At 41.5% G+C, this 12,202-nt stretch overlaps 1 protein-coding gene across 1 annotated transcript; it reads left to right on the forward strand.

The window, feature by feature from the left end:
* Positions 1 to 808: 808 nt before the first annotated feature.
* Positions 809 to 12,113, forward strand: TMEM184C (transmembrane protein 184C). The gene is made up of 10 exons (XM_055719936.1): positions 809 to 1,209; positions 2,627 to 2,757; positions 2,855 to 2,891; positions 4,811 to 5,016; positions 5,808 to 5,882; positions 6,712 to 6,805; positions 8,240 to 8,352; positions 9,024 to 9,123; positions 9,618 to 9,789; positions 10,260 to 12,113. The coding sequence occupies exons 1-10, from the start codon at positions 1,093 to 1,095 to the stop codon at positions 10,550 to 10,552; spliced, it is 1,338 nt and encodes a 445-aa protein (XP_055575911.1). The 5' UTR covers positions 809 to 1,092; the 3' UTR covers positions 10,553 to 12,113.
* The last annotated feature ends 89 nt before the right edge of the window (positions 12,114 to 12,202 follow it).

The raw sequence follows: 12,202 nt of genomic DNA on the forward strand, positions 1-12,202 counted from the left end.
TCCAGGAACTTTTATCAAAAACATCACTAAAAGCCAGCTCTCGGTTTGATACTCTTAGGGAAGTAAAAAAAAAAAAACAACCCAACAAAAGCAAACCAGTGCATGATCTTCAATGAACCAAAGTACAGGGGTTTTAAAAAAAAAAAAATCTTGAACTTTGGATTTATACATAGGAGGTTCCATCTGAACGTGAGGAAGAACTTCTTCACCGTGAGGGTGGCAGAGCACTGGGGCAGGCTGCCCAGAGGGGCCGGGGGGTCTCCTTCTCTGGAGACACTCAGAACCCACCTGGACGTGATCCTGTGCAGCCCGCTCTGGGTGACCCTGCTTTGGCAGGGGTTGGGCTGGGTGACCTCCGGAGGTCCCTTCCAGCCCCGGCCACCCCGTGGTTCGGCACGGCGCGGCTCGCTCCGAGCAATCGCCTCACGGCTGGGCGCGCGCGGAGCGGTTACCAGAGCCGCAATAACGGTCCCCGCCGCGAGCTCAGCCAAGCGCACGCCCTGCGCGCCCACCTGCCTTCCCGCCCGCTGCGCGAGGGGGAGACACTGCAGCGGGGCAGGGGCAGCGCACAGGCGGCAGAGGGCGCCCTTCCGCAGAGGGCACGGTCACGCCGTTACCGCCCGCTGGCCCGGGCGCTGGCCGCGCTCTCAGTGGTGGGCGGGGCGGGGCAGCGGCGATAGGCAGGGCGAGAAGCCAATCGGCGCGGCCGATGACGTTGGGGCGGGCAGCCGGAAGCGGTGCCAGGCGGAAGCGCCCTGGAGGCTGGTGCGCGGGGCGGGGCGGCGCCGAGGCGAGTCGGGCCGTGCCGGGTTAAGGCAGCACCGCGCCAGGCGCCCCGCGGCGCGTAGGGCACGTGCCGAGCCGAGCCGGGCCGGGCAGGGCTGGGCTGGGCTGAAGGGGACGGTGGGGCGCGGGGCGGAGCGCAGGCGGAAGCTGATGCGAGCCGGCGGGGTGCGCAGGCGGCCCCGCCGGTGATGCGCGCCCCGCGGGGGCTGCCGGGCCCGGCGGCGGCCCGCTGAGGCGCCGCGGGCCCCGCCTCGGTGTGAGGAGTGTCGGTGGCGCTGTGGCCGGCGGGGCGGCGGCGGCGCGGCCATGCCGTGCACCTGCGGGAACTGGCGGCGGTGGATCCGGCCGCTGGTGGTGCTGCTGTACATCGTAGGGCTGCTGGTGGTGGTGCCGCTCTGCGTCTGGGAGCTGCAGAAGCTGGAGGTGAGGGACGGGCCGCGGCGGGCTGGGCCGGGGGGGCGTCAGCCCGGCGGCGGAGCGGTGGTTGGACGCCTCTAGGTGCCTGGAGCGGGCTTCGGCCCCGGGTAGCGACCCGGCACGGGGAGCTGGGCCGTGCCGCGGGGCGCCGTTACCGTGTTACCGCACGGCCCGGGCCAGGCGGGGCGGGACGGGCCTGCTCCTCCTGCCGATTCAGTAATAGCCGGTGTTTGCCGGTGGATGCGATGCTGGGGACGCTGGAGTGAGTGTCTGTAGGTGCTGCCCTGCCCAGAACTTAGGTTTTGACGCCTTGGAGTGATACTGGCGTTCGTAACCTGGTACTTCAGGTAATCCTGGCTCCTGAGGGAGAAGAGGTGGTAGATAGAGCAGCTTTTTTTTTCGTGCTGATGGCACCGTAGTATGTCATTCACTAATTACACACACACGTGATAGCATTACTTTTGTAATAACAAGTTTTAACCTTAATATATACCTTGTCCAATTGAATACAGGCTTGTTCCATTACAGGTGAGCTTTTCCGAGGTTAGTTTTAAGTGCTTAGCAGCTGTAAAGTCTGCCTTGAGTGTATTTTAAACTCCCGATTTTGAAATCGTTTTCTAATGCCTTTGTATGTTGGGCATAGTGGATATTTCTGTTGAAGTAATACTGGACGTTTCAAAGTTGCTACATCTGATACTGGTAGAGAAGCTGCTCAGAGGTGAACTTTGGACTGGAAAGCAACAAAAGGCACAGGATGTTGATGTACGGTAGGGGACCAGAAGAAATTCTCAACAAAAAACCCACTTGAGTCTGTTTCTCAGATTTTGGCACTTAGGATTATTATTTCAGCTGTTTTTTAGAGAGCTTTGGTTTAAAACGGTAGCCCTTTGTTTCAGCAGGCATTATATATTTAGATACGTATGTGCTTATGTATTCCAGATTGATTGAAACTAGTTGAAATTGATTACTAGTTGCTACGTGATTTTAAAGCTGAAAATACTTTAAATCCACAAGCTTTCAGAAACTTTGTAATAAAGCACTGAACTGAGACAAGTTCTGGACCTAAATCTAGGAGGACTCCGTTGTGTCTTTCAGTAAATTAACAGTGAGCATGACTATGTTTTTTGTAGAATGTTTTATGTTTATTGGTGATGTTTTTGTTGGTTCTGCAAGATTTCTTCTCTTTTTCTTTGGAGAATTTTAAGTTTTACTCAAAGCCACATCAACAGATTGCAAGCGAGACTTTAGGGTTTTGTGTATTTGAAAAGGAGACTTAGAAAAACTAAACTTAGTATTAGGCTATGTACTTAATGTCCATCTTAAAACTTTATTCACAGAAAAAAAAGATAAGGGTTTTTTTCTTGCTATACTAGTAGAACTTTAAAGTATGACTACTGAAACTTGCGTTCTTTTTCATTGCAAGGTGGGAATTCATACCAAGGCATGGTTTATCGCTGGGATATTTCTATTGATGACAATACCAATATCTCTGTGGGGAATACTACAACACTTAGTCCATTATACTCAACCTGAATTACAGAAACCAATAATAAGGTAACATTTCTCATTTTACCTGTGCTACGAATGTTGAATTTCATTCAGACTAAAAATACTTGTAGTAATATTAAATGTTCTTTTGTTATTGTAACAGGATTCTATGGATGGTGCCGATTTACAGTTTAGACAGTGTAAGTGTTCTCTTACTGTTAACAGCTCAAAAAAATTCTGTTTGCTGTGGGAGTGAGGGAAAACAAGTGTCACAGCAGAAACTCTGCTGCATGGAGAGTCGTAGTCCTAGAAATTTCTGGGCATTCCTGTTTATGGATTATGTCAGAAGAATAGTTCTACCAGTATTACATTCTTCTTGTGGAGCTTGTGGGATTGCTTTTGTTAACCTTTCTTAACCCTCTCCTTGAGTGTTCTTTACGGCAGATGTGGAAAGGGGTATGACAAGAGCCTGCTTTTGGTCCTTCCATCTTCACTAACAGCTGAACTGGAAACCAGACAGATCCAAGTACTGTATCAATATGCAGTGCCTTTTTCTTTCCCAAGTTATGCTTAGTGCTAAAATTCTTCCTTTTTGCTTTAGGGGGCAAAGGATAAGATCCCACAAAAAATCCACTTCTGAATACTTTCATGTGATAGATTCTATTGGCCATACCAGATAATGTTTCATGTAAATACATCATCTGTGGAGATTATTTCGGGCAAGAGCTTAAGCAACATGCTAAACCTGTGGACTGTACAGCGTGTGTGTTTACCTGTTGACATCCCTTCTTGACATTGCAAATACTTCCGTTTCCCCCATAAAAGACAGCTTTCCTGGAACTTCTCCTTTGATTTTTCTCCCATCTTTTTGAGTGTTTATGAAATGTCACCCTTACGGGTTTTTTTACATATTTTTGGGGGTTTTTTTGAAAGACTGGGATTTGGAGTATCTGAGAGTGAAGGAGAGTGGGCAAAAAAAGAATATTACCTGTTTCTTATAGGGAATATCAACTAACTCAGGTTGATACTTCAATTTCAAATACACAGTTTTCCTTTGGAAGAAAATTACCTGCTAATTAAATGAGCTCTACCGAGGCATTCGGAGACATTTCTGGCATATTGAAATACTTCCCCAGACTCCTGGATCTTATGGCCTTTGCTGCATATATGGTATTTTTCTGAAGTGCTTAATCTGAGCTGAACATAAAGTTCTCAGGTTCAAATACTGTATTTTCAGTTTACTAGATGGAATATTACATCTTCCATGAAGGTGTTGCAGCATCTGTGACCTCTAGTATTTCTTAACTTGATGAGGATGTGAAGCATCTTCCTGTAGTTCTAATAAGAAGGTCAGAGAAGGCACAACATTCACTCCACTGCAGCCTAGGGAAGCAAAGTAAACTCAAAAAACCTGCCTCTATTTAACCTCCCCCAACCCCCAGAAAAATGAAACCATGAAGACCCAGTAAGACAGGTTGTACTGAACAGTGGGACAGCAGTGTGATACTCAAAAATTGAAAGCTCTGGCAGCTGGTCCATAATCACAGTTTTGCAAAAAAAATCACTTTTCTGTCTGAAATTCTGGTTTAGAGGGATGATTATCACTTCAAGGCTAATCTGCTGCTTTGTTCTATATTTTGCAAATGTGCCAGAAGAAACATTTACACATAGATAATGTAATAAATCAACTTTATACTGAGGGACTAAAAACTTAGTTCTCAAACCTGTATTGACAATGAATATGTGAATTTCAGGAAACACTTCTACCATGTCTCCTCTTAACAGGAGTAGGTTATCTGTAAGGAACAGTCTACTTAGTTAACTTTTACATGAAAGACTGAATTGTGTGGTCAGATACAGAGCATCTCTTGCACAGTACTTCAAGCATGCTTGCATTTAAAGCTGCAGAGATGCAAGCTGAAGTTCTACTTGTATTTTTAAAGAATGTTATTTTCTAACTGTAGCGTTACACTCTTATTAGCTAAATGCTTCAAGCCCTGTTTAATTAGTGCCTGCTGTTTAATAAAGTATTGCTTGCTGAACTAGCCAGCCAGTGTTGTCATTGGAATTACTTTTGTGTTTCTTGCATATAACCTCTTGTGTACCTCTCTTCTTACAGTGGATAGCTTTGAAATACCCCAACATTGCAATATATGTGGATACATGTCGAGAATGCTATGAAGCTTATGTCATCTATAATTTTATGGTTTTTCTTTCAAATTATCTAACCAACCGGTATCCAAACCTCGTATTAATAATAGAAGCGAAAGATCAGCAGAGACATCTGCCGCCTCTATGTTGTTGTCCATCATGGGCTATGGGAGAGTGAGTATATATATGATGGCATCTTAAAATTTTAAGCTGTCTAATCAGATATAAACATTTTGTTTCCATATTGCATACTATAATTGTTGTCGCTTGGCAGAGTCAGTTTATGGTTTGCACACATTTGTCAAATATGAATCCCTCCTGAAAGCAGCTGTGGACGTTTTCATCTAGCTGTGAAACATCCTATAAATCACGCTTAGTTACTAACCTGCATTGACTCAGGTGGTGCTAAAGGAAACTTTTTGAAAAATACTGGAAAAAGGTCTCCTTGAGTTTTACTCCTTGCTGTTATATATTTGCCAAAAACCTTGTGTAGAATTCCTCGTAGACCACATAGCCTATTGCTTTTACTTCCACAGGTGAAGGACGAAAGGCCATATGCCCTTGAACTATTTGCTTCTGTGTGCTTAATCTGATTAAGCATCTTTCTTAAGAGATTTTGATAAAGCTGTTTAAAATGTTAAAGAGAAACTCTGAATGTAAGTCATCCTTAAACATCTTCAGACACAGTGAAAATTGTGTTCCCTTTGTTCAGCCTGACCAGAAGCTTTCCATGGCTAGAATAGGTGAATCGAGTATTTTCTTATATACATAGTGTATAGAAGTCTAGGTCTTTTGTGTATTGCATATATACACACTATATACTGAAGCATCTGAAGTCCTGGAAGAAGAAGCTGAAATTACCATGAAATAAAAATATAGTTTAGTGGAACTACTGAGAACAGGAAAATTCCATATGTGAATTGTCTTTAAACCCTTGTTCAATGAATTTTGTGTTTCTCTTGCAGAGTTTTATTATTTAGATGTAAACTGGGTGTTTTGCAGTACACTGTTGTCAGACCATTTACTACCATTATTGCTTTGTAAGTATGCTCATAAATAATATTGATCATCAGGATGTAATTTTGAGTTACACTGGAAAGAATTTTCGTGCCCTTTGTGTTGAATCAAGGCAGTTTGAAAGCAGACTCGTTGTGTTACATGCTAAATGCGTCCTGGCAATTTGAATCAACCTATGATTTCTTTATGACTTCTCTATAGTGAATGACTATTTGCAGAATTGAAATAATAAATACTTAATGCCTGCTGCTGAAAGCAGGGGAGAGAATGTAAAGTACTGTTTATATGGGAAAGATATTTTTTGTGATCTCTTTGGTTTTGGTCTTTTTTCCTCCTCCCTTTTCTCATTGGTTTCAGCAAATCGGTATTTTTAAAGTCCAGTTTCATGTAACTTTCAAAATTTTATTAGATTTTGCATGTGAGAGGCCTGACTGTGCCTTCATACATACCATATAACCTGTTGTAAAGGAAAAGCAGGCAGTTGTGCATATTGATGCTGAAAGCTTGATTTCATGAACTTTGTGTTGATAGACTGTGGACAAAGTTGCTATTCACAAAGGATATCCATATAAGTATTAGCTGTATGTGTTCTAACAGTTAAAAGCAAAACAGCTTAAAAAAAATGTTTAATTGTTGAATTAATTCAGCAATGGGATATGTTAACCCTGCATTCAAACGCTATTTCTTCTATGGAAAGGTGTTGGAAACTGATTCTTGTGCAGACTCCCCAGTGCCCATATTTGAGTACCAAAAGGGATTTTTGGATTCTAACAGTTGATCGATATAAGGAAGAGTTAGCATTTCAAGGAAGTGATCTTTTACTACATAATGATTAACTCTGAATTCTTTCAGAATTTGTGAACTAGTGGGAGTGTATGATGAAGGAAACTTCAGCTTCAACAATGCTTGGACTTACTTGGTTATACTTAACAATATGTCACAGCTAGTGAGTATCAAGAGTACATCTTTCTGTTCTTTTAACTCATCGTATTAGTGTTACGTGAATCTTCTATGTTAACTATTGACAGTAATTGTATTAATGTCTGGTAACTCATGGATAGAATATTTCCTACTGTAAGTTAAAGTTACTATCTGTTAAATACTACAGATGATCTAAAACTTTTTATTTTTACTACAAAGCTCTATAAAGCAATAGTGTCCTACTTCTCTACCCCAAACTATTTCATGGGTGCAGTGGTATGGCCTAGGCATGTTAGAGCTGCACACTTGCCCCTCTGCAGAAGAGTTGACTTCACTCACCCCTGTAGCTTCATCCCAGCACACATACAAAGAATCAGCAGTGGCTGAGTTAAAAATACAGTGTTGGAAAGCTGGTGGTAAGAACGCTGACAAAAAATGGAAATGGTGCTGAGATTCTGGCCTGCCTAACACCTCGTCTTGTTGGTTCAGCAGCCATATGATGGTGGGGTAAGGGTAAGATGTCAGCCCCTAGACTTGAAAGCTTAATTTTGGAGGTCAGGGATTGCTCTTGGTGACTTGCTGGGAATGCAGAGGAAGTGCAGAGGAATCATTTTCTGCTTCACCTAGGGCATATGACACCATGAGCTATTGCAAGAGGAGAGAGCAGCAGCTCTGGCTCCTTACGGCTTAGCCTGCTAGTCTCCAAGCTTCTTTCTTCTGGCAACAGCAGCAGGAGTCAGAAACAGCGTGACATAGTATCCGGAAAGGGTGTCCTCCTCCTACTGCTGCCCACCCCTGTGTTGGATGGGTGACTGTTACAGAAGGAGCTGCAGCTACTTTCTGCTGTGACAACAGTCCCAGCATCAGCACATACTTCTGCATGTTCTGGTTGACATGATTGCTTAAAGAAACCTAGCAGTAAGAGGCTAGGAGAATGCGCGTGAAAAGGGGAGGAAAATTCCTTAGGCTTGGCTAATACATTAGATCAGTTGCTTGCTGTTCTCATTAATAGGAAACTCGTTCAGATTTGCAGTGAAGGTTGCATTCGTTGCCTCATCTCTCATAAAAAGGCAACATCATAAAAGGTGCTCTTAACAGGAGCCTGAAAGAGCACGTGCTTTTTACGCTGCTTTCCCTAGAGATGTGCTTGGCATTGAGAATATTTTATGGACCTTGCTAGGCTTTGCTTTAGTGTGTAAATAGACAGATGACCTGTCAGCCTCTGTCTCCCAATACCACGCATTTCAGAAATTCAATTTCAGGGGCGGGGGGTAGCCTTCTTTAACACAGTAAGGCAAAGATTTTATAAATAGAGAGCCTTTCTGTTAAAATAGATAGCTTTTTAAGTTTGTATTGTACTGTGATATATTTTTTTAACTGAAGAAATGTGGTAAAACAATTCCTTCACAAAATAAACAAGGATTTTAAAGCTTTTCTTCTTTTTTCTTTTCCTTGCCAGTTTGCTATGTATTGTCTGGTGCTGTTTTACAAAGTATTACGTGAAGAACTGAACCCTATCCAACCTGTTGGCAAGTTCCTTTGTGTGAAGATGGTAGTTTTTGTTTCTTTCTGGTAAGTGAATTAATTACTCCTTACTTCTTGCTCTTGGGTTGGATCATAAAATAGCTAAAAAGGCTGGATTTTTTGCTGAGGTTAGAGGCCTCAAAATCCACCCATAATCTTAGTGAAGTGCTGTGAAGGGAAAAGGGTACTAATACATTGGATAGAGCAGTCTTGTTCACTTGAGATTATTTTTTAGACTTGATATTTTATAAGATGATTCTCAAGAACATAATTTTAGAATCTTCATTTGAAGTTACTTGAGAATTCTTTTTACTTTTTCAAGTAAAAATTACGTTAACTTTTTCAAAATGTTACTGTAAGTTAACTATAAATTATAATTTAAGCATTGCTTGCACTTAGCTGCTAGTGTGTGAGTGCATTTGACTATCTGAACATTGCGGGGTGCAGTAATACCCTGAAAGAGAAGCAACATGCTCTTATAACTAACTGGAACAACAGACTCTTCTTTGGTCATGTTCTCTGTTGGTCTTTAGGACTGTGGATGAATGAGGTCTCTTTCTAAATCTGTTTTCTTCCTCTCAGAGTCTAAATATATAAACAGTAAGGTTTTTTATAAGATTCCTCCTATGTACACATATGAATAGACCTTGTTTACCAGATCTGCTTGCAGGTATTTTTGGCACTACTGTTACAATAATAATAATAGAAGTTCTTTATAGGCAAGCTGTGCTTATTGCATTGTTGGTGAAAGTTGGCGTTATTTCTGAGAAACACACCTGGGAATGGCAAAGTGTGGAAGCTGTGGCTACAGGCCTACAGGTAGGAGCAGACAGTTATTTCTTAGGAGGAATAGCTATATGTAAGATGACAGCTGATGTTGGGCAAATGCTGTCATACTGGCTTTAATAAACACGGGCTAGATTAGCCCAACTTAAATTCAGTACTAAGTTTCATTCAGTCACCCCAAGTGAGTTTTATGCTCAACACTTCTATATGCATGCGTTGGGCAGAAGGAATGTGCCCCAGTTAAACACTTGTGTTGGATGTTCTTGCAAGAATTCATTGTAGAGCTGCTGCTTGTTGACATTGCTTGCAGCAAGTCTGTCCGTCAGGCAGGGACTGGTTCCAGCATGTCTGTAGTACTCACAGCTTTCTGAAGCCTGCCAAGAAAGACCTGCCTCTCGTGGAAACATGGCTGATGCCAGCCAGTATCACAAGGCAACTGCAATCTTTCAGTTGTAGAAGAAACCCAGGAACTATTTTTCTCCGGTTATGAATGTTAAGTATGACGTCAAATCTCTCTCTTATTGCAGGATTTTATCATTTGTGTTGAGATGTTCCTGGCTGCTATTGCGCATCACTACAGTTTTTCCTATAAACCTTACGTTCAAGAAGCTGAAGAAGGGTCATGCTTTGACTCTTTTCTTGCAATGTGGGATATTTCTGATATAAGGGCAGATATATCAGAACAGGTTCGAAACGTTGGTAAGTAACGGACAGGATTTGTATGATCTGTTACCAGCACATGTATTTCCAGCATCATTTTGCACTATTATCTATCTCTGTGTAGTACCTTGAGAACATTCCGTAACAAATCAGTGGCAGCTGCATCCCTAGAAGATTTCATGGCTTATCTGGCACTTTGTTCTTACCAGTAATCCTGGCTGATTTAAGAGTCTAGCTTTTAATTTTTCTTTTAAATAAATTAATCTCAGGGAAAGCTTCAGGTATGTTTGGTAGAAGAAAGGAATGTCCTTTTTGGGTTTTGTTTGGTTGGTTTTTTTAAATGAAAGAGCATCTTTTTATTCATTAAAGCTAACAATAGCCATGTGAAGCTGTTGGAAAACAAAGACTTGTCTTCTAATGTCTAATGCCTGCTTTGGAGTTGATGTGTTCAAAGACCTTGGTGTAGTGTTGGAAGTGTTAAAAAGTATTTTAATTTGGTATAATTCTAGGAAGGACAGTTTTGGGCCAGCCAAGGAAAATGTTTTTTGCTGAGGATCATGAACAGAATGAGCATACAAGTTTACTGTCTTCATCTACTCAAGACCCAATTTCTGATGCTTCTTCAATGCCATCTTCGCCCATGGGTCATTATCAGGGGTTTGGACACACTGTGACCCCTCTCACAACACCAACAACAGCCCCTGCAGTTGATGGTATTTGTAACAATTCTGCTATCCGAGACGCTGAGGAATCCCCTGAACTAGAGCACAATTTATCAGAGAAATCTTTGGATAAAAGTTAGGCTCACCTTTTCCTTGAACGTGTCAAGGATTCTCTTGCATACTTGCCGTACACGTTCTGTTAACGTGTACTGTTGGTGATGAAAGTTGAAAAAGTTGGAAAAGCTACTGTGCAGACAGGAAGAGGATATGGCTGTAACTGACATCTGAATTCTGAATCTATAATGGATGTGAGTGCCTGTGAGTATCCCGTGAATATAAACCACGCACACTGTAAAGGTTTCTGCATAGATTTAAGAATAAACTCCTTAAACGGCTAAACACACACCATATCAAAATTACACTGACTTTTACTAATACAAAAGAAACATTTGAAAAAATACTCTGCTTTTCTAAAGTGTAAGTGTACTACTAGCAATGGGAAAACTTAATTTCAAGAATGTAATTAAAGGAGTGCAGTAGCAAAAAGTGTTTGTGTTAGCTTTGATTGTGTTCTTAATGATGGTAACTTCCATACCCCAATGTTGAATGGAGTGTGGACGAAACGGTAACTTCTGTACAGATGTCATCTTCTTCCTTTTCCTGCATAGCTCAGTAAAACCCCTTCAGGAAGGTAATTATTACAGAACATCAGTAAAGAATCTATACATAGAAAGCATTCCCTACAGGCCTTGCTATAAAATTCCATGCCTAGAACATATGGTTGATGTATCTGTTGTCCTTGTAGCTCATAATGTTTGTCTTTTACATTCAGAAGAGAGAGCCAGGATGATAGGTTTTGGACTAATACCTCACACTTGACTAGCTTTTTCCTATCCTTTTAAAATAAGAATAATGGTTACTACCTTAAAATACAGGGGAGGGGGGAAGAAAAGTTGTCAAAAAGGAAGTAGAAAACAAAACAGTTTTCTTTATTTTGGGCTGCAATAAATTCTTTAACACTTAAGGGGTTTTTTTTAAGCTGTTAAAGCAGGGTATCTTGGCAATGTGTCTAGTAATTTGTATCCATAAAGTTGTGTGTGTGTGTGATTATTGTATATGCTTCTAGTATAGCCTGGATTCAAATGTAATAGTTTTTTGGTTGGGTTTGGTTTTTTCCTTCCACCATGCCAGAAAAGACCTTTGCTACGGTAAAACTCAGTAGCTAGTCTGATACTGGAGTTACTAGCATTAGATTTCAGACCAAGAAGTACACTTGTTGCAAAATGTTGTTTTGCAAAATCTGACAAAATCGGAGGGGTATTGTTTTCATTCCACTACGAGATTTTTACTACTATTGCATGTCTGCAATCTGACAAAGAAAAAAACCCTAGAGCAGTGACCTTTTAAATGATGTTTGAAGTTTCTTTTTCAGTATTGTTAGCATTTACAGGATGTTTAGCTTACTTCTGGCTGTCACAGTAAATTCATCTTAAGTGCTTTTTCTTTTTTGTTTTTGGTTTGGTTTTTTTTTTTTGCAGTACTAGTGTGATGTACATATTGCGCCTTATTCACTAGGCTGCATATTTTATAGTTGACTATGTACTTGTATCTGAAGTTAGTGAGAAAGTGCAAATCATAATGTTCAATTTGCCAAGTCATTGCCTTTGTAAATAAGCAATTAAAGATTTTATTTAAACTGTTTATCTTCTTTCAATTTGATTTACTGCGACAGTAATTTAAGAGTGTGAATGACACATGAATACAACCATCCTCTTCTTGGAAGAAGGGGA

Source organism: Falco cherrug, chromosome 1 (genome assembly GCF_023634085.1).
Source record: "Falco cherrug isolate bFalChe1 chromosome 1, bFalChe1.pri, whole genome shotgun sequence".
In the NCBI taxonomy this organism is placed as follows: Eukaryota; Metazoa; Chordata; class Aves; order Falconiformes; family Falconidae; genus Falco; species Falco cherrug.